General features: G+C 36.6%; 1 protein-coding gene and 1 long non-coding RNA gene across 6 annotated transcripts in view; one reads left to right on the top strand and one right to left on the bottom strand.

The window, feature by feature from the left end:
* Nucleotides 1–19,848, top strand: part of USP15 (ubiquitin specific peptidase 15) — a 52,165-nt gene that overhangs the window by 14,523 nt on the left and 17,794 nt on the right. For 2 of the 5 annotated variants that reach the window (XM_083463394.1, XM_083463393.1), the window contains exons 4-7: nucleotides 813–939; nucleotides 1,463–1,608; nucleotides 6,885–6,946; nucleotides 15,095–15,178. In XM_083463394.1, the coding sequence (XP_083319520.1) occupies nucleotides 813–939; nucleotides 1,463–1,608; nucleotides 6,885–6,946; nucleotides 15,095–15,178 (419 nt within the window). Of the gene's footprint in view, nucleotides 1–812; nucleotides 940–1,462; nucleotides 1,609–6,884; nucleotides 6,947–15,094; nucleotides 15,179–16,332; nucleotides 16,517–19,848 lie in introns of those variants that run through there. The other 3 variants (XM_083463396.1, XM_083463395.1, XM_083463397.1) reach the window with 2 other exon arrangements.
* Nucleotides 6,953–19,352, bottom strand: LOC310687947. The gene is made up of 3 exons (XR_014516668.1): nucleotides 18,835–19,352; nucleotides 18,082–18,163; nucleotides 6,953–9,623 (listed from the first exon to the last, which is right to left on the bottom strand). It is a non-coding gene; the product is annotated as an uncharacterized lncRNA (long non-coding RNA).

Here is a 19,848-nt window from a genome sequence, read left to right as displayed (position 1 = left end):
AGCTGTGTTTTATAGTAACACAAGGTGGTATCACTCTTCTGTTGCACTTAAAGCTCAGCTGCAGCAGTACATACAAATAATTTGGCATAAGCAAGTTCTGTAGATTCAGTTTCCCCTAAATATCCAAATCAAGCTACAAAATACCTGGAAAATGTTTATTAATATACTAATACTTCCCTTTAGTGAGTGTTCATTAACTCTGTTGCTATAGCATATTACTTCTAGCAGTTATTTGGTACCTCCTTCTTCACCATATTTGTCTGATGTATCACATATCAGGCTGATGGCTATTTTCAGGACAGTCTACATGGCTGACTTATGCAGTTACAGCATAGAAGATCAGATGGAAGTATATACGAGGTGATTGTGAATATTCTGCTTACTTCAATTTGCAAGTTTTGTCATTCGTTAGTAATATATGGCAAGGAACAAATTAGAAAATCAGTTTCCTAGATAAAAGTGAAAATTACCATATCACTTACTTAGAAAATCAGTTAACCAATGTCGTAACTCTTGCTGGTATTATATGTATTTTATTCATTGTACCGTATTTTTTGGGGAATATTGGTAATGTTATATAGAATTAGTAGGAGCTATCTTGTTAATTATAAACATGTTTTTAAACGTAAAACAGAAAAGATTATGATGTAGCTTCCATGCTTTTTAAAATCATAAAAATTCTCAAAGTGTTATAAAACATCAAACTCTAAAATAAGAACCGATTATTTGGAAGTGTTCAGAATTTTGTTTTATGCATTTAGGGATTCATATATTCTATTCAAATAACCATTCTTGATCTGTTTGTATTCCAGGTAGTTGAACAGGGTATGTTTGTCAAGCACTGCAAAGTAGAAGTATATTTGACCGAATTAAAATTGTGTGAAAACGGAAATATGAACAATGTAGTAACAAGAAGATTTAGTAAAGCTGACACAATCGGTATGCCCATACCTGTTTATAACATGAATTACTGCTTTTAAAACCTTATTTAAAATGTGTCTTTGGATCTTGTGAGGTTATGTAGAACATGTTTTATGACACATTCACAGTATTAATAATCGTATTTGTGTGTAAAAAAGAAGCTCCAGTACAAAGTTCTCCCTAATGTTATAATTTGAATAGAATAAGTGTAAATGTATATAATAAAGATTTTTACCTGACCGTAGTCTGAGAAAACTGGCAAAGTTCAGATTCCTCAGCGTAAATGAATGTCAGGCCAAAGAAGCTTACTAATCTTTTTAAAATGCATGTGGTCAGTTCTTTTAAGACATTGAGTAGGATGAGTGGCTAAACCCAATTTATATCCTTAATTCATACAGCTGCATGTATCTGTATAATCTTGCCATTTGTTTTTTGCATGTGGTGTGTTGTAACATGGATATTTACAACTTGTGCAACCAAGTAATGATGATACCATGGGTTCTTAAAAAAACTCCCCCCCCCCCCATTTCTGTCAATATAGACACAATTGAAAAGGAGATAAGGAAAATCTTCAATATTCCAGATGAAAAAGAGACCAGGTTGTGGAACAAATACATGAGTAACACATTTGAACCTTTGAATAAACCAGACAGTACCATACAGGATGCTGGCTTGTACCAGGGGCAGGTAGGCTATATGTAGAAACCTGAAATTCTGGAGATTTTCTACTCTTCTGGCATACATTCATGGTAAAATTGCTTATTGGGGACATCTTATTCTTAATGTTTGGTTAAAGTTTATTTCAGCTTTACACTTAATTAACCATGTCCGCTGAGGCTGGGAAAATGGTTATCGGCCTATATGAAGATTTGTGACTTGTGATTCTTGAACAGTGTCTTTCCATACTAGATGGCAAAACCACTCTTAAATGTCATTTCAAAATCAGTTTTTTATATGAACAATAGTAAAAACCCAATTCCACTGCACATAAACTCCACATAAGCAAATCCACATTTGCTTGACTGGGCAGTAGGACACCAAGTGTGTTCCATCGTCCAGTCGTTTGAAGGCAGGAAAAAGTAATCACTCCATGAGCATCTTTGAGTTGGCCCGTCCTTGGAGCGGGGGTTTGTTTTTCCTGCCTTACTTGAAAGAGACCTAATTTTGCTGGTTCTCTGTGTATGCTTTGAGGGGATCTGGGGGCAGTGAGTGGATACATGCCTAATTCTGTGTTACAGAGTTTGGGTAAAGTTATCCTTTTTTCCATTTTAGCCTATTATTTTGAAGCTACCTCTTTGCCTGGGATTTCCCCCACCTATGTTTGTGTCAGTCTCTCTCTGAGACCTTGTCTTCCCCTCAGTGTCTGCATGTGTTGGATTCCCCTGCTAATAGAACCACAGCTAATTGCCCCTTGCTATTGAATTAGTTCTTCCTTTATTCCTCCCCTATTGATCTATAACATACCAATTAATTATAAAATAATTAAATTGTAAATTATAGAATTTTGATCAGGCCATAAACCTTGGCCTGATCAACTTCTAAATTCTTTCCCTTTGAAATCGATTGGTCTGACCCTACACACTATTTCCTGAGCCTACGCTTGCTGCCTGTTTAAAAACCTCCAGAGTTGCTGCTTGTTGCCTGTTTTAAGATCAGGTCTCAGTTTACTGGACTAATTAAGTAGCAGTGTGTCAGAAGGATAAGAGAAAAGAGCAGCTGAGGCCAGGAGGGTAGGCAGAGTATCTAAAGTGTGGGGCATGGCAAGCCTGAAGGAGGACAGATATGGTGTGAAAACAGGCACCCACATTTTTAATTTTTTTTTGATTCTGTAGGAACTGCAGCAGCACAGCACAACCTGATTGGCCCTGCTGCACTGGACATGAGATAATAATAATAATAATAATAATAATAATAATAATAATAATAATAATACCCTGCCCCTCTGGCTGGGTTTCCCCAGTCACTCTGAGCAGCTTACAGCACATAAAAAATAATAAAACATAGACATTAAAATTTTTCCTATACAGGGTTGCCATCAGATGTATTCTAAAAGTCAGATAGTTGTTTATTTCCTTGACATCTGAAGGGTGGGCTCCACTACCGAGAAGGCCCTTTGCCTGGTTCCCTGTAACCTCACTTCTCGCAGTGAGGGAACCGCCAGAAGGCCCTCAGAGCTAGACCTCAGTGTCCGGGCTGAACGATGGGGTTAGAGACACTTCTTCCTTCAGATACACTGGGCCAAGGCCGTTTAGGGCTTTAAAGTTCAGCACCAACGCTTTGAATTGTGCTCAGAAACGTACCGGGAGCCAATGTGCAACTTTCAGGACCGGTGTTACATGGTCTTGGCGGCCACTCCCAATCACCAGTCTAGTTGCCGCATTCTGTATTAGTTGTAGTCACTGAGATCCCTGCAAAACCCAAAGGGGCCACATTGGCAGTGGTGGCAGCAGGCAGCCAGATTCCAAGTGGTGGCATATGCCCTGTGGCAGCAATGGCAGGCAGAATAGAGACCATCTTTGGTGATGTTGGAGAAGTGCCATGCTCATTATATAGGATAGCAGCAGCGCTGTTTGGACTCTAGACAAGATGAGCAGCTGTCTGGAATGGATGAAAGGTTTGGGCCAGCCCACCAGTTCCTTCTTTCACTCCATTTTATCTTCGAGGGATTAGTTTTGGGGGGTTTTCAAGGGCAGTCCATGGCCTATTTTAATATATTGCTTAAGGGTTTGTTGCTCCTCTGGCCTGTTGGTTACACAGCAAGCCACTGCTACCAAGCCACAAGTAAGCTTCCCTCATACTGCCACCTCTGATCAAGCAAGTGTTCTACATCAGTCTCGATTCAATGGTTTCTAGCTTGCACTTCAATACTGCTCCTACTGCTGCCACCCTGGCTAAAATGTGGTTGTGCAGCAGGAAGAAAGTGTAACATTTACTCCTCTTGTGATGAGACAGTTGAAAGAGGCTGCCAAAAATACCAATATGCTTGATACCATTCAGTCTGTCAGGGCGAATGTCCAGCCAACCATGGTTTCTCCTAATGTGCCTTCCCCACAGCCTTCTCCAGATTCACATGCTATGGCAAGAAGGCAAGTGGGACTCCAAAGAGGATGTTGTTAAGGTTAATAGACATTTATTAGGATCCCATATCTTTAACCAAGAAGGTATTAAGAAGTTGTTTCTAACAGCTGTACTTCTATAAGTGCTATCTCCTAATAGTATTTTATGCAATGGTGATTTTAAATTCAGCTTGTGAGATTACAGCCTCAGCTTCTAATATTGGGTGGCTAAAAATAGATTTAGTGTTACGTATACCGACCAGAAGTAAGATTTTATTAAACTAAAAAATATATTAATGTAGTCTTGTATTCATATAAGGGCCAGAATGCCCAAAGAAAAATATATAGTCATCTACCTGTAAAATACAGTGGTACCTCGTGTTACATACGCTTCAGGTTACACACTCCACCAAGCCAGAAATAGTGCTTCAGGTTAAGAACTTTGCTTCAGGATAAGAACAGAAATCGGGCTCTGGCGGCACGGCAGCAGCAGGAGGCCCCATTATCTAAAGTGGTGCTTCAGGTTAAGAACAGTTTCAGGTTAAGTACAGACCTCTGGAATGAATTAAGTACTTAACCCGAGGTACTACTGTATTGCTTGTGTTATTTATGTCTGTTACCTTTATTCTCTTTTTGAGCAGTATATATTCTGTTTTATATTCAAGTTTTGTATGTGTGTATTTTATATTCTTAATTGTGAGGGTTTGAAACAGGAAATAGATTTTTGGCAACACTGCCATTTTCACAGTGGATATTTTCCCAGAAAAAAAGTTTTGTTTTTTAAAGATTGGTTCAGGCATTATATGAAATGACATAATTATTATTATATAATTCATATTGTTTGTTAGTTATTTTGATCCTGAGATGATATGTAGACTTTTTTCCAGCTATATGCAAATCTCTCTTTTGCCCCCTTTCAAATTTTGGTTATATTAATACCGAATCTTTCTATTTTATCTTAATTGACTTTATATCCAATTAATGGTCTATAATCTGCTATCAGCTTTTCTACTTCTGACAAAGACTGAATTAGATTTGTCATTGATGTATAGTTATGTTTTATCATTGTTTAATTTCATGCCTTTTATCTTTTACCTTCTTTTATTTTTATGTCAGTGGTTCCAAAGCTAAATCAAATAATAGTGCTGTCAGAGAACACATTTGCCTTATGCTTTTAGTTAATTTCAAAATGGATAATGACATATCACATATGCAAATTTAAGCTTATTACTTTGTTTAAGACCCAGCTTCTGTACTTGATTCCAAAATTAAACAATATAAGGGTCTCAAATATAAAAGGCCATTCTAGCTTATCAAAGGCCTTTTCAGCATCTACATTTCTATTCTATTCTATTCTATTCTATTCTATTCTATTCTATTCTATTCTATAATAAATGTGGAAGAAATGACTCCTTCTACTCTTTGGTCCATTATGTGTGATGAAAGAATGTTGAATATTCTACAGAGCTGCCTAACAAGAGGCTCAATGATAATGCTGTATGTGAAAAGAATTTAACCTGTATAATTTTGGGTTCTAACCAGGCATAGCAAAATCATCCGTTAAATATGTTAAAGTTTAAAATTAATAAAGCTTGGCTTCCATCTGCAGTGGCCACCTGCTATGTTTAATTACCAGAAATGCTCTGCCTAGGCCTATAGATATATAAAATATGTAGTCCTGGTCTCACTGGGACTGTAGGGGTTATAGCTATAGTAGATCCACTGAAATTAATGACCCTAAGTTAGTCAGGTCCATTAATTTCTTTGGGTCTTCTCTGAGTATGACTAACATTGGACGCAACCCAGGATATATAAAACCTATAGGGTTTTCTCTAGGCTGCGGCATTGTATTTTGGATAACTAAGTTTGGTTGGTGGTCCCTTGAACCATGTCATCGGCATACTATAGTAATTATTGGTTTAAAATCTTTATCTTTTAATTCTAAATTGGTCATTATAATCTATCAATAACCCTAAAAAGACTTTGTGTAATTCTTATTGGAAAGGTTTTTATATGCAGATTAAAAAGCAGAAGATAGAATACAACCTATTCTGGTACCTGTCCAAATAAAATATTTCAAAACATGTATCAGTATCACTGTTAGACAGTGGTTTGCTATATATTAATGTAGTCCGAGGGTGGGGGGAATTCACACTATTTCCAAAGTTTCTCAGAAATTCTCACTCAGTTCTGTTGAAGGCTGCAGATAGGACACATTTAGAAAGATCAGAGCTTTTTGTTTGATAGTATTGGTGTTTTGCATTTTTGAAACTTCATTATATCTGCTTATAATAAAGGAGTGTTGGGGAAAATGCAGCGGGGGGAGTGAGTAAATATCCACTTTGAAACATAGCACTGTCAGTTTTAAGGCATGAATCCATTTGCTGTTTCTGCAAGAGTAAGGAGTGATAACCAGCTGTGCCCAGTTCCCAGAAGAAGGGACTTCTGCTTTCATAACTGGGCTTCTACTTCCTCTCTGCAGCCCCTGCACATCCCCAAAATTTGCTCTGGAGAGTTGGCAGAGATTTGAAGCCAATTGAGAGGAAGGAAAAGTTTGTGTGAGTGAAAGTTTGCTCACACAAAATTGACTTTCATCCATAGATATGTTTCATTAGCCCATTCAGTAGTACAGACATTCAGTTTTGGGATGCATATTTGCCACCTCTTCAAGGTGCGGGCAAGGTGTGTGTTGGTGTATGTCTATATGTGTGCACAAGGAGAAGGTTTTTTGTTCTGATTGTAAATGAGCGATAATCTCAGGAAAATCTTGAGATGCATACTGTTTCCGTAATGGATGTTATATCATTTCTAAGTGGATTAATGTCCAGTTGATAGTCTTAAACTGTACTCTCGTTTTCCTAAACTGTAATGAAGTTAGTTTTTCTCTTTAAATTTTATTCAATATAGGTATTAGTGATAGAACAAAAAAATGAAGATGGAACATGGCCAAGGGGTCCTTCAGCTCCAAAGTAAGTGATTAAAACAAATCAGTGCTTCCCACAACATGGCTTATTGGATTTGCTTCTATACCCCAAAATATTTTCAACATGGTTTTGGAAACAGTACATTCATGTTAGCAATATATGCCTTTCCTTGGAAGAACAAGAATTATATTCTACAGGTTTATGTGGCTGGTAACTGTTCAGATGTTATTAAAGAGCATGTATTTCTGTAGACCTGTGGCTAAGTCATTATTGCAATATTAGGAATCTGGGCTAAATATGAATAGTTTCTTTTATATGGGAAAGATGTCAAAACTACTAATCATTGCTTATGTTATTGTCCTTATGACCTTTTTTTAAATACTATGATTATTGATTGTCTTCCGTCTTCTGTCTTCTGTCTTCATTGTATTACAATAATAGGATTGAATAAGACCAATCCTGTGACTTATTGTATTTCTTGGTCACATTCTATGTCCACAAAGCAATGTACAGAAAAAGCCATAACATATTAAATTACGATATACAGAATATAGTTAAGGAGGAGGCTGGGGAAGGTCACTTTAGGAAGCATATTCCTAAATGGGTTATTATCAATTTTCCCCAAGGGTGCCTGGAACTGGCCACCATCACCACTTGACATTATTATTTTTTTTAAATGGTATGTTAGAAACAGGTCCATTTTGTACATCTGATAGGTCTAAATAAATATGTGGCTTTAAAAGCCCAGATTTCACTCCACAGTATGAATGGAAGGGCATTTCTTGAAGTTCAATATCTACTCGTATATTTTGAGTTTCGTTTCATTATTTACTTATTATTTAAATAGAATGTTAATGTTCTAAAATCTTTAGTCTTCTAAAATACATTGTTTACAAAAGAGAAACAATAAGCCCTTTTGCTCCAAACAGTATATCTTAGTAGAGTACTAAAATATGCTTTTAAATATTTCATATAGCAGCTTCAAATAATTTTCATAAGGGTAAATGTAGCAAAAAGAACAAACACCCCGTTTCCTAATGAAATACTTCAAAACCTACCTATATTGCCATGTGATCCTGCTGAAGGCAAAAGGGAGAAAATGAGAAGAAAATTCAAAAGATGTTGAAGGAGGCGTGGGAGAAGAGAGAGAGTGGAACAGTTTCCTTTTCTATAGAAATGCTGTAAATATAAACTGAAATGCAGAAGCTGATTCTGCATACTGTATCTAGATACAGATTAATAGGTAGCCGTTGTATAAGCATGAAGATGTGTGGGAATAATTGCTAAAATTGAGCAAGTTTCCAAATTCAGCAGAATATGCGGCCAAGCAAACTTTGGATGCTTAAATACTTCCCCTAAGTGATAGAAAGCAATCAGACTGCTTCTAAGATTGAATGGTTATAGCTACAGGTGAAGTACCTCTACAAAATAATGTTTAATATCTGTAAGAATTTAACGTTTAATATTTACACTTTCAAAAATCCTCCAAAACTTGAATCTTTATACCGAATGTTATATATTTGGTTTTGGTATTGAAATACATTTGGAGAAGGTTACAGTAGCCCGCTACTATGCTGTGTGCTGAATTGTTCATTTGTATACTCAAGACTTTAACTTCACCTTTAAGACATTGTTCATCTGGGCGTGATGAGTACCTGTACTGTGCAGTATACCCATTCTAATCTAAGGGAAATTGCACCCTAGAACAGATGGCCTTCCAGATGGTGTTGGACTCCCATTGACCCCAACCAGCACAGCAAATTCTCTGGAATGCTGAAAACTGGAGTACAACACGTCTTGAAAGGGGCCACAGTTTCCCACCGCTTTGCTAGAAAATGCAGACATTATCTGGTTAGCCACCAAGACACATGCCCAGTCAGAAAGTTGGAGGGAGGAATTCCATGTAGCACTGAGATCACGCCATCAGCGCCAGCCTTTTGGCTTGCAAGATCGATCTTACATCCCCAGTGTGCTGTTGTGGGAGTTCCCCTGACACACACATATTTGTGGGGTAGGGAGAGCAGCAAAAAGCCCAGTTGTGCTAGCCAGAGTCCTTGTGCTACCTTCCACTAGTGGGACTCGTTAGATGAATCTGGCCCTTAAGGCACATTATTGAGTCATCCTACTGAAGGTTAGCAGGTTTGAATCAGGGTTTGGTCAAACAGGAGTTCCATGCACATTGACTTGAATTCCATTGTGGGGAAAGGTGGGATATAAATGTATTAAATAATAATAAATAATATGTCAGCACATCAAAGAGAAGCCATTGGGCCTTGCTTCAACATGTTAGATTTTTAGGTGCTAATATTTGTTGTGATACTGCTTTCTTACAGGCAGTTCCTTACCTAGATGCTAGACACGTGTACTTAAACATATTAAATCAGCTTTTGTCTGCATTCTTCAGATACTTCAATCAGTCACATCACTGATGAAAGTCATTTTAGCTCTCTTTCCATGTTGATCATTCATCTTAATACATGCCAAGTGCTTGGGTCTTCATATATTCTTGCTTCGCTATTCTTTTTAGTTGTGTGACCCATATTTTAGGCTATGTTATAGGTATGTAATTGTTTGTTACTTTTACATTTTGTTTAGCTCATAATTGAAGGTTTAGATATTTGACTAGTAGTAGAAGTAATGGCTTGTAATGAATTATTTACACTTTATTCCACCCAGTATGAGATTCCATAGTCACTTTGGTTTACATTGAGGTCCTCCATTGCTATTAGAAAACAGATAAACAGAGGACTCTCAAAGAATAATATTAATTGTGAAATGAAAAACTTTTTCAGAAATTTCTTTAAGCAGTAATTAATCAAAGCCCCCCCAAAAATAAAAGTTTTTATTTTCAAAAGTATCCTGATTAAAACTTTTTATTCACATGAATGTTTACTTTATTAAATTAAACATTTTCATGAAGTCATGGAGGCTGCATACACTCTTGAATGTGATTTATAATACATATACCATATTACTCTCTGCAAATATTAGTTTTACTGTTAATTGTTGTTATATTGACAACAAAGTCAAGAATCCTCCAATCTCTTTGAAATCAAGAGTTCAAACACAACTGGTATAGTTGGTCATTATTCTTTCTGACAATGGGTATGCAAGATGTACTCATATCTTTATATCTAAGCAGTCTCATGTAGCCAAATACTTTTCTTAAATGCTTTGCTCCTGGGCCATTTAGCTAACTCTTCTGAGGATGGGATAGGTAGCTTGGGGTAGAACATATTCCTCTTTGCACATAGAATATCCTAGGTTCAATCTCTGACATTTCCACATATAGCTAGGAAAGGATCTGTCTGGAAACCAGATCTAATCAGTCTGTGCAATGATACGCTATGTGGACCATTGTCATGACTCAGTTTAAGGCAGATTCCTATGTTTCTGTGATAATTAACAATATTCAAAGTAGCTTCTCCTAATCTTGAATATTTCGACTGTTGAAGTCAGTAACTCTTGGATCCAATTTTCATTTTCCAATCTTCCACATGGAAGGCTGTTAGAAACTCTTTCCTCACGTCAGGAACGACTCCATACCAATCTGTATATTTTTCAAACTGCTTACTACACTACTTAATTATATTGCACGGGTAGTCCCAGGACGGCATGTTCCTCACAGTCTTTAACCAGGCATATGCATGTAGCACGTGGCTTGTAAATGTTAGTCTTTTTTGTAATTCTGTGTCAAAGCTAAAAGCTGTGCTCAAGACCACCACACTCACCCACCCTGGAACTGTGTCTCCTCATGTGTTGGATTTAATGTAAAAATTGGCTGAGAGGGTCAAGTAACATGAAGGAATTGTTCATTATGAAACCTTACCAGTATTTGGTTATGTCTCATTTAGCAGGACTGTAAAAATACGTTTATTATAGGCCAGAACACTTTAGTGCACTTCATTCTACGGCATGCTGTGTTTGCTTTCCTTTTTGTGCATTTAGCAATTGCTGAGGACGACAGATTCTAACTGACAATTTCTCCTGTTGGCATGGTTTCTCTTAAGTTCTAGCATCTGGTGACTAAATGTGAGGAAATTAGCTTGGTAAACTAAGATGAGATGATTCAGTTTTGACATGGGGTGTGATCCAAAATCCTCTGTATACAATGACACTGCTTTTATGAAAGAAAGTCATAAAGTCACCCAAGTATTATTCATCTTATGTGTCTCTTAATTGTCTCTTAATGTTTGTGGTACATTCTCTTGTTAGCGGAATATGCTTTGTATGCCATAAGACCCATTCAGGCGTGGCTACGATTCTTTATATTGGGATCCCTTAATTGACTTTAATATATTTAAATCTTGCAGAAGCAAGCTTCCATGTCTGTATATCTAATTTTGTCCTCAGTTTCCTCTTTGTTTTGGTATACAGACAAGGAATCTTGCTTCTGCAAACGTAGTGCCCCTAGATGGATTGGAGGTCATAGAGATGTATTTGACCAGCAAATTCTTAACATACTGCTTTTAGTAGTAGGGTAATAGTAGTGTGGTTCTTCTATACAAAAAATAGAAAAAGAAAAAAAGACAAAAGACATTTCTTTAAGGCAGCTTTGTCCCCAGCTTTGTCTCAGTCTGAATTGAGGGGCCCATGCCTGCTATTTTCAATGGGAAGAAAGCTATCGGCAAATATTTTAATAACTCTGGGATTAATTCCTCAGAATGAATCCTAACTCATAGACCGGATGCACCAACAATGGAAGTGAATAAAAGATTCCTTCTTCTGATTTTGCAATAGCTGACTATGTAAAACTGTGGGTTACCTTGACCATGTACAGTTTTGTGGGTCACCTCAAAGATCCAAGAGTTGCCAAACTCATTGTGTGAGTTTAGCTATTCTCAGCTAAAACAATGTAGAATATTTCCATGCTGAGGTAGGGTTGTTTAACCATCCCTGAATAACCACACATTTCTGATTAAAATAACCCCATGTGTAGACTGGGGGCATTTGAGCATTGCAAACTACTTTTGAAACTGCATGACATTTTAGAAGCAGATTGAGTCAGCATGGGTATCAGCTGTTCAAAAAGGTTGCTTGATCCCATACAAAACACCCCTTTGTATCCTCGTCATGATTTATGATTAGAATGTTAATACAAAATTGATGAACTAATCTGATGAATTATTGTAAGTGGATTATAATTTCTGTATTACCTCGCTTGCTCACTCCCACCTCCCCAGCATGCACATAATTTTAATATATGCTTCTCTATTATTGTCAGTTCATTTTATGGTGTGTACTTATTATTTAGGGGACCATAGCACATCATTACTATGCTTGTTTTTCCCCAAAGTTTTGTACTGCTCATTACAGTTCTATGGTATATAATAAATTACCTTTTCTTTACACTCGGAAGGGATTATTGCTTCTTATGTCAATTGTGAAGATTAGGAATATATTTGAAACATAGCTGCTAAGTTGACTTTGAAGATGGAATTGATCGGAACATGGAAAAATAAAATCCCACTCCATACCAAGACATTGAAGGATTGTACTTTCACATTAAATGTTGTTTATTATTAATAATAAAAATAATAATAATAATACCCCGTCCAACACATATGGCCTCCAACACATACAAAAATGTAATGAAACATCAAACAGCAACAATCTGATCCAATATAAAAAGTCACAGTAACTTTAAAATAAACAACTTATATCAAATAAAGCAACATTCAGCCATCCATCAGAATCTAATTGTAAACAGTAAAATTAAACATCAGCAAATAATAATTAAACAGTTTACACTTATCAACCACAATAAAGAATTACCAATCAATAAGCAATAAAAATGACAGCAAACCACAATGCATAAAATACCACAAAACATACAAAACCATGTAGAAGGATCAAACTGAGAAACAGGGACACACAATCATACATTTACTATCTATGTGTGACCCTCTTCCCCCAAATGCAATTATTATCTTTAAGAAATATAGATGAGACTTCTCGTTAAGGCTACAACATTATAGAGGCTACAGACTAGGACTGCTACAAAATGTTGCAGTCTATATTCTACCACTCAGTATTCCATCCATGGCCGCCTCAGAACGCTAATGGCTCAAGCGTGCCTTTCCGTGAAGATTTATTAAAAATTTCTTCCAATAATAAACTTGCATACTTCTGCAAACATATGCAGAAACTACTATTTTATTTTGGAGTGGTCCTGATTTGCTTCCTTAATTGTAGGAATGATGGAGGGAACTAGTAGGAAAATGTTACGCTGTTCCCAAAACCTCTGAGAGGGAATAGTCTTGCTCGTTAAGTCTTCAATAAGTCTGGAATGGAGGCACGTTTAGGCCTCATTGTAAGGTTGGGTGGAGAAAGGTAGGCAACTTTAGAAGTGATTAAAGGATTAAGGACTCCTTTCCCCATCTTCCCCTGGTGTGCTAGGTAGTGTCAGAGGGCTGCCAGCCCCAAACCTGAGAATTTGCTAGCTGTTTAGTTAGGCAGTTGGGGATGGGAATATATGCAGATTTTCCTTTTTTCCTTCTTATTTTTCAGTGAACAAGAGTATTCCAACCATATAGTGGCTTGATACATTCTCACAGTCTACCTACCTTTATTTTCAATACACCCTTCCTTTGGTGGAAAATTCATTGAATTTTCCATAAGGCTCACCATCACCATCTAGTGTCACATTGTCTATTGCTCTTAAAATACACTTAAAACATGAATATCTGAGCCTTTTCTCTCTATGCTTAACTACTATCAGGATTCTGTAAACTCGGATGGGTTTTTTATTTTATTTACAAACTTTGATACTCCTGTGTACCTAGAGAGTTCCCCAAGTATGGAGGAGTTACCATCTTATTTTCATCCCATTTTGCTTTCAAATGATAGGCCTTCAACCACCCGATTTCACTCTTCAAGGGAGTGGTTGGTGGTGATAGACGTTACTGGCTAAAAACAAACTTAGAACAGAAGAGCCTTTTTTAAGTGTTTAAAGCAAGGATCAGAATGTGGCTGTTCCCTGGATGTAACATTCTAATCTCTCTTGATGAGTGATTATACTTTATTGATAGAGGCACTTTGATAAGTTGGTGCTATTTAACTTTACCCTCCTTCAGAATGGGTGTTTCCATGATATGGTAGTATTTTTCCTTAGTTCAAAATGATTGATAACATTTTGGATACTGGATACCAATATGTATAAAGTTTAAATCTTCTCATTGAAGGTGGCCTTTGTTCTAATTATCAGTGTTGATGTCATGCTTGGTGTGTTTTCATTGTGGATCATGGAGGGGAAACTGCGCATTGACACAGGCCAGACATAATTATTTTGACTAGGTAGCATATCAGGTTAGTTGATAACTTTATGTTCCAAAGGAGCTGTTGTGCTCTGTTTGGGTTATACTATTTTGATGAACCAGATTGTAGCATTTTACCTTTAAAAAGGATGAATCATAGAGTTGGAATGTTGAGGTATGTATAACCATCCTTTTGTGAACCTGTAGTCTTCTGTCTGACTTTGTTGCATGAAATGATGTTATATGTTTTGATCTTTCCCAACCATCGTTGGAGTTTATTTGAAATCGGTGCACTTTTGGCTTGGCTTCCTTGGTTAATAGTACTAAAATGCAGCTTTGTAGTATAAATTTTCATAGTCAGTGGTTTTTTAAAAAATAAAATAAAAAATCAAAATTTCAGCATCTTATATAGATAGCTGAATATGAAATACTGTTTTGATAATGCTCTTTTAGTGTAGTGATGGTCATATGTTGGCTTAAAATAGTGAATTGAACTGGTGTTTTAAGGTGCTGTTAAACTTGCTTTCAGAGTGCTTATTGTTAATGTACTGTTGCACTTTCACAACTAATCTTTAAAATTATTAAAAGCGTCATAAAATAGTGACTCTTGCCATTAGGGAGAAGATGCATTTCATCTGTGACGCAATTAACTTGTGATTTTTTGGTAAAAGTATATCTTTGCCAAATGTTAATTGTGGCTTTGGCTGTTTTAATTCCTGTTTTTGTGTTTTTGTTTTTGAGATAACTGTGAAGAATTACAAGTGAAATGTTTTGAGGTTGGACAACTTTCCTTGGCTGTTTGTTGCTCTGATCATGAAAACCTTATTTTTCATACGTATTTACATACATTGTTCATCTGTTAGCTTTTCCTTTTTTTCATTATTAATTTTGCAATCTCAGCATTTTTATCTAATTTAACATTTTCATATTTTTAAAGGTCCCCAGGTGCATCCAATTTTTCAACTTTACCAAAGATCTCTCCATCTCTGTCAAATAATTATAACAACATCAACAACAGAAAGTAAGCGACACATCTTAAGAACTTTTAATATTAATCATCCAAGTATAATTTCAAGGCAAAGCTGTTTTAATTCTAGATAAATAACTTGGATGGACTGTATTGCTGTGGAACTGCAGTGATGCCATGTCTTAAAGGTCACCAATACCCCAAGGTGTTCAGAGAGAAACTAACAGAAGAAGATCATTTCTGCTTTACTTTTTCTTCAGAACCCTGATACTGCATAATCACCCTGATACTATACAGCACCACATTCTGATTTGAAACCATTGCATTAAGAAAAGACTTCAGCAAAAATGTCATGCATGGAACAAAAGTCACGTAACATTGCTCAGGCTTTTCAAATCTTGGGGCTTGGCGTTCAAGTTCAGAGATTTTTGTAATAAATTAAAAAAAATTAAAATTGTCCAGTAGCACCTTCTAAGGTGCTACTGGACAATTTTTAATTTTTTAAATTTATTTCGACTGCATCAGACCAACACACTTCTACCTACCTGAATGTAGAGATTTTTGTGACCGCAGGAAGTTTTGGGATTATATGTTACAGCAAGTAAAACCTCAGCAAATTACATTCTGGATCCTTTTTGTTATAAAGACATAATTCTATATGTGTCCCTAACAAATATTTAATATGCTAAACCTGTTTTTAAAAACTTGGGTTAACTCATCAAACCAGCCCTCTTAATTCAAAGCACACATCCTGCAGATGCATTGCATTTTCTGCAATCCACTACAAATAGGAAAGTGTCTATTAAATAGTTCACATAGAAGCTTTCTCGTAGAAATACTGGAAAAATAACGGAAGTTACAAATTCAACTTTTCCTTTCAGTCTAAAAATCTCAGTTTGTGGCTATGAATCGAATGTGAAAATGTTGAAGTATTTAAAAGCAATATAATTTCTAAATATTTTATACAACATCTTCCAGTTAAATACTGCATTTATGAGAAGGGAGTTTTCGTAAGGGGCAAAGTGGCACTTGTGCTTCCGCTAATTGTGAGTGGCCCCAACTCTCTCAGTTAAAGAAATACATGTATTTAACTGCAGTCTATTGTAGTTTGTTTGTGTGTCTATAGCAAGTACAGAAAAGTTTTCTTTTTGGTGTGTATAAACAACCTAACCACAGCCTAAACTGATCTTATCCTTTTATTAGAATACTGATAGCCTATGTTAAATGAAAAAGCATATCATAATCTCTGAAGCCATGGGACAGTGGCCGCCTGCTTTAAATCTCATTTTAAAGTGGAAACTAAAAATTTTCAGAATCAACAGAAGTGCCCTGGGCTTGTATTAAAAAGGGCAGCTACACTTCCATTTCATGGAACTGTCCAGCAACTGGCAGGCAGGTACTTTTTATATTTTTGAAGTTCAAAGATGAAAATGCACTTTTAGAAGGAAAGGTTATAGGATGTGCTTTTTTAATTCAGCATATGTAAGGTTTCTAAATCTCAGGGCCTATTTGCCTAGCCTTAGGGAAATACCTTACATGTTACTGTAGCTCAACATTTTAGCTTAAACAAGGGCTGGGGAAAACATACGTTGCTAGCTACCTTGGGCTCATTGTAGGAAGGCAGGTATAAATGTTTTATTTACTTGTTCCTTAAACTCTAATCCACCCTATATCAAGTGATCTTGGAGCAGGAGCAGGAACAGGTGACTAGCCTTTGACCCTCTAGATGGTGGTAGAATCCAACTCCCATCAGCTCTTTCCAGCATGGGTTATAGCTGAGCGGGGAGGAATTGGTTTAACTTCTTAAGCATTTGCATGTAAACTCAGAAGTACCCTTGAATTCCCCCCCCCCCTTTTTTTTGGTCTTAAGTTCCTTATGTTATGTTGAAAATCTTCTGACTTTAGAAGCAACTGTTTTGGATGAAAACACTGCCACGTTAATCCTCTGAGTAGCCCATTAGTAAAGCAAGTGTTGCCCCCCCCCCCCCGGATTTGTCCCTTTTCAAAAAATGGGAAATACTATTTAGGTTAGGTTCCTATACCAAGTTATTTGGGAGTAAAAACCTCTGAATGCACTGGCTCTTCTGAGTAAGAATGTCTAGAATTGCAACATCAGGAAATTGTGATTATCCTACTACATTAAACTTTAGTCTTGAACATACTTGAATGCATTGTACTAAGATCAATCTGTGCATTTAATTGTAAGCCTGGGAATAGAAATCGTGTTTCCCATAAAAAATGCTGGTTAACATTAGGATATATGTAGTTTGACTCTACAGTTAAAATGTTACTTATTTCTAATATTGACTCCAAAATACATACTGCATGGCATCTTTTGAAAGGTGGTGAACTTTTATGTCATTACTTCTTACCCTAGTAAATTAATCTCTTATTTTAGAGCACTGTCTTCTGTATGTATGGACCAGCTAAATATTTAAAATATCACTGATATCTCTTGCCCATAGGACATTGATTTTCCTGGCCAGGAGTTGGAATGCACATATTTTTAAAAAATATTTTCTTTCAAGTGTCTGCCCATTTAAGATCATGCCTCCAAATACCTAAATAAATAAATAAATTCAGAAATCCAAAGTGAAGAAATATGTTTGTTAAAATTTGTTAGTTAATTATTAAAGTAAGCAGACAGCTCCTGCATATATTTATAAATTTATTTTGTAGCCTGACGTATTCAATAAAATTATATCCTATAAATATTCATTTTCACAAATCCACATAAAAGCGGAAGAAAACTGCAATGCATGCAACATCATTCACTGACAGAGGCTACAGCTCATTTGTCTATCCATTCTTTTATTGCCAAAGAATCTATAACCTTCTGACACTGTTGTAAATCTATTTTGTTTGAGCAACTCAGTTATCACAAGCATGCACTCTTCCAAATTCGATCTATTGCTTATAACTTTCGTGAGTCATGGGTACGTTTAATCATTATCTACAATCTTTAACATGGATCTCACAGGATAATGTAATTGATAGGAAAACTTCATAGTAACGTGAGGCATTTTGGGCAGAGGTGATCTGTGAACAGAAAGAAGAGCATTTGCCTAAACTTTATTGTCCCTTCTCATATTTCTTAACACTGGGTTGTATCCCACTACGTTCCACTCAGACTCGACGTATTGAAATGAATAGACTTAAATTAGTCATGTCCATTAGTTTCGGTGGGTCTTCTCTAAGAATGACTAATGTTGTGTAAAAACCCAAAGGGTGGGATTCACTTAACCAGGCCGGTCTGTGGAAGCCCAGGCCAGAACCTCTGCATGCATATTGGGGCTTCTCTTGCCCCGGGTACCCCCTGAAATTGGCTTAAGGGGGTCAGGAGAATCCCCAGAACAGAACAGCTGAGATGGATTGCACAACTGGAACGATTGGAAGAGTGAAATGTTGAATTCCACCCATAATGTAGAAAGGAATTGGGGAAAGTAGCTGCTATTTCCAGGGACTTGAACAAGAGCCCTCCCCTGCTTCTCTAGCAGAATATTTTTTCCATTCATGGTTGTACAGAAGTGATAGGTTTTGCAAACATTTACATTCTATTGTGTTACAATTGCCATCAGCGTTAAAACATACCTTCCCTTACATTAGTTTGATTTCTGCTTATGTATTGGGAAGAAATCAGGACCACTTCCGTTAGCTTGATTTCGCAGGAATGCATCTGCAGTGCTTTGCACTCAGGATTATAGACATACCTTAAAACTGGTGTGACCTTTCAGTGTTATGGCTTTGAGCATCTTAGTGACTTGGCAAGTATTCTTCCTTAAGCCTGGTCACATGATTCTGTAACGTATCTCATTGAAATTCAGGTTCTCCAGTCTGAAATATGGGTAAGGCGGCTAAGGGTAATGCATGTAGGGATTTCATGCATGCCACCTCATGTTTAAACTTGCCCATGTTGGCCCTTTCATATGTATTATTACATCATTGTGGTATGCTAATGGTACCTATGAACTGACCATTGCATGTGGTAAGTTCACTTAAACATAATGGACTACACATAGATCTTTGGATAAGCACTTTACCAAGTTTTGTTTCTTTGTGATGGTTGGTGTTAGCTAAAGTGCTTTCCTAGGAAAGACAGTGTGCTTAATGAAACTGTTACAAAGTGATATTCTAATACATAGATTAAAACAAATAAAATTAAAAGCCCTCTTCTAGTTTCGCCCCTTTCAGACTGGGCCCAGAAAGCCTCTAAAATGGTGTATATTGAGGTGGGATTAGACTGTTTCAGCTTTGGATAGCTAATAAAATAATATAGCAGCAGAGTGAATTTATTCATTTGAAGATTGTTCTGCATCTTGTGTGTGCTCTAGCACATACATATATACTTTCCACCTGTGCAAAGACACCCCTGTTATTTTCGGATCCACATCTTGCATATTTATCCTACAGGCTACATGGCTGGAATTCAATGTGCATATGTTACATTAGTATCATTGGCACATCAGTGAAACATAGCTGAATTGATAGACATGTATGCAAGCAAAATCGTGGTAGTTCCTGAACAAGCTGGTGCTTCATTATGATATTTTTGCCCTTTCATTTCTCTTAAGTATGCTTATTTTAGACCTCCTTAAGTACATTACCCTTCAATTAGCAAGCATGTTTCCTGTTAGGAGTCTGTTCTATGCAGGCAAAGAAGGCTATAATAATGCGAGTTAAAATGCATTACTAAAAGGCATTGTACACATTCTTTGTCACTCCAG

This window comes from Podarcis liolepis (assembly GCF_965112155.1).
Source record: "Podarcis liolepis genome assembly, chromosome: 10".
Lineage (NCBI taxonomy): Eukaryota > Metazoa > Chordata > Lepidosauria > Squamata > Lacertidae > Podarcis > Podarcis liolepis.
This window is presented reverse-complemented; position numbering and strand designations above follow the sequence as displayed.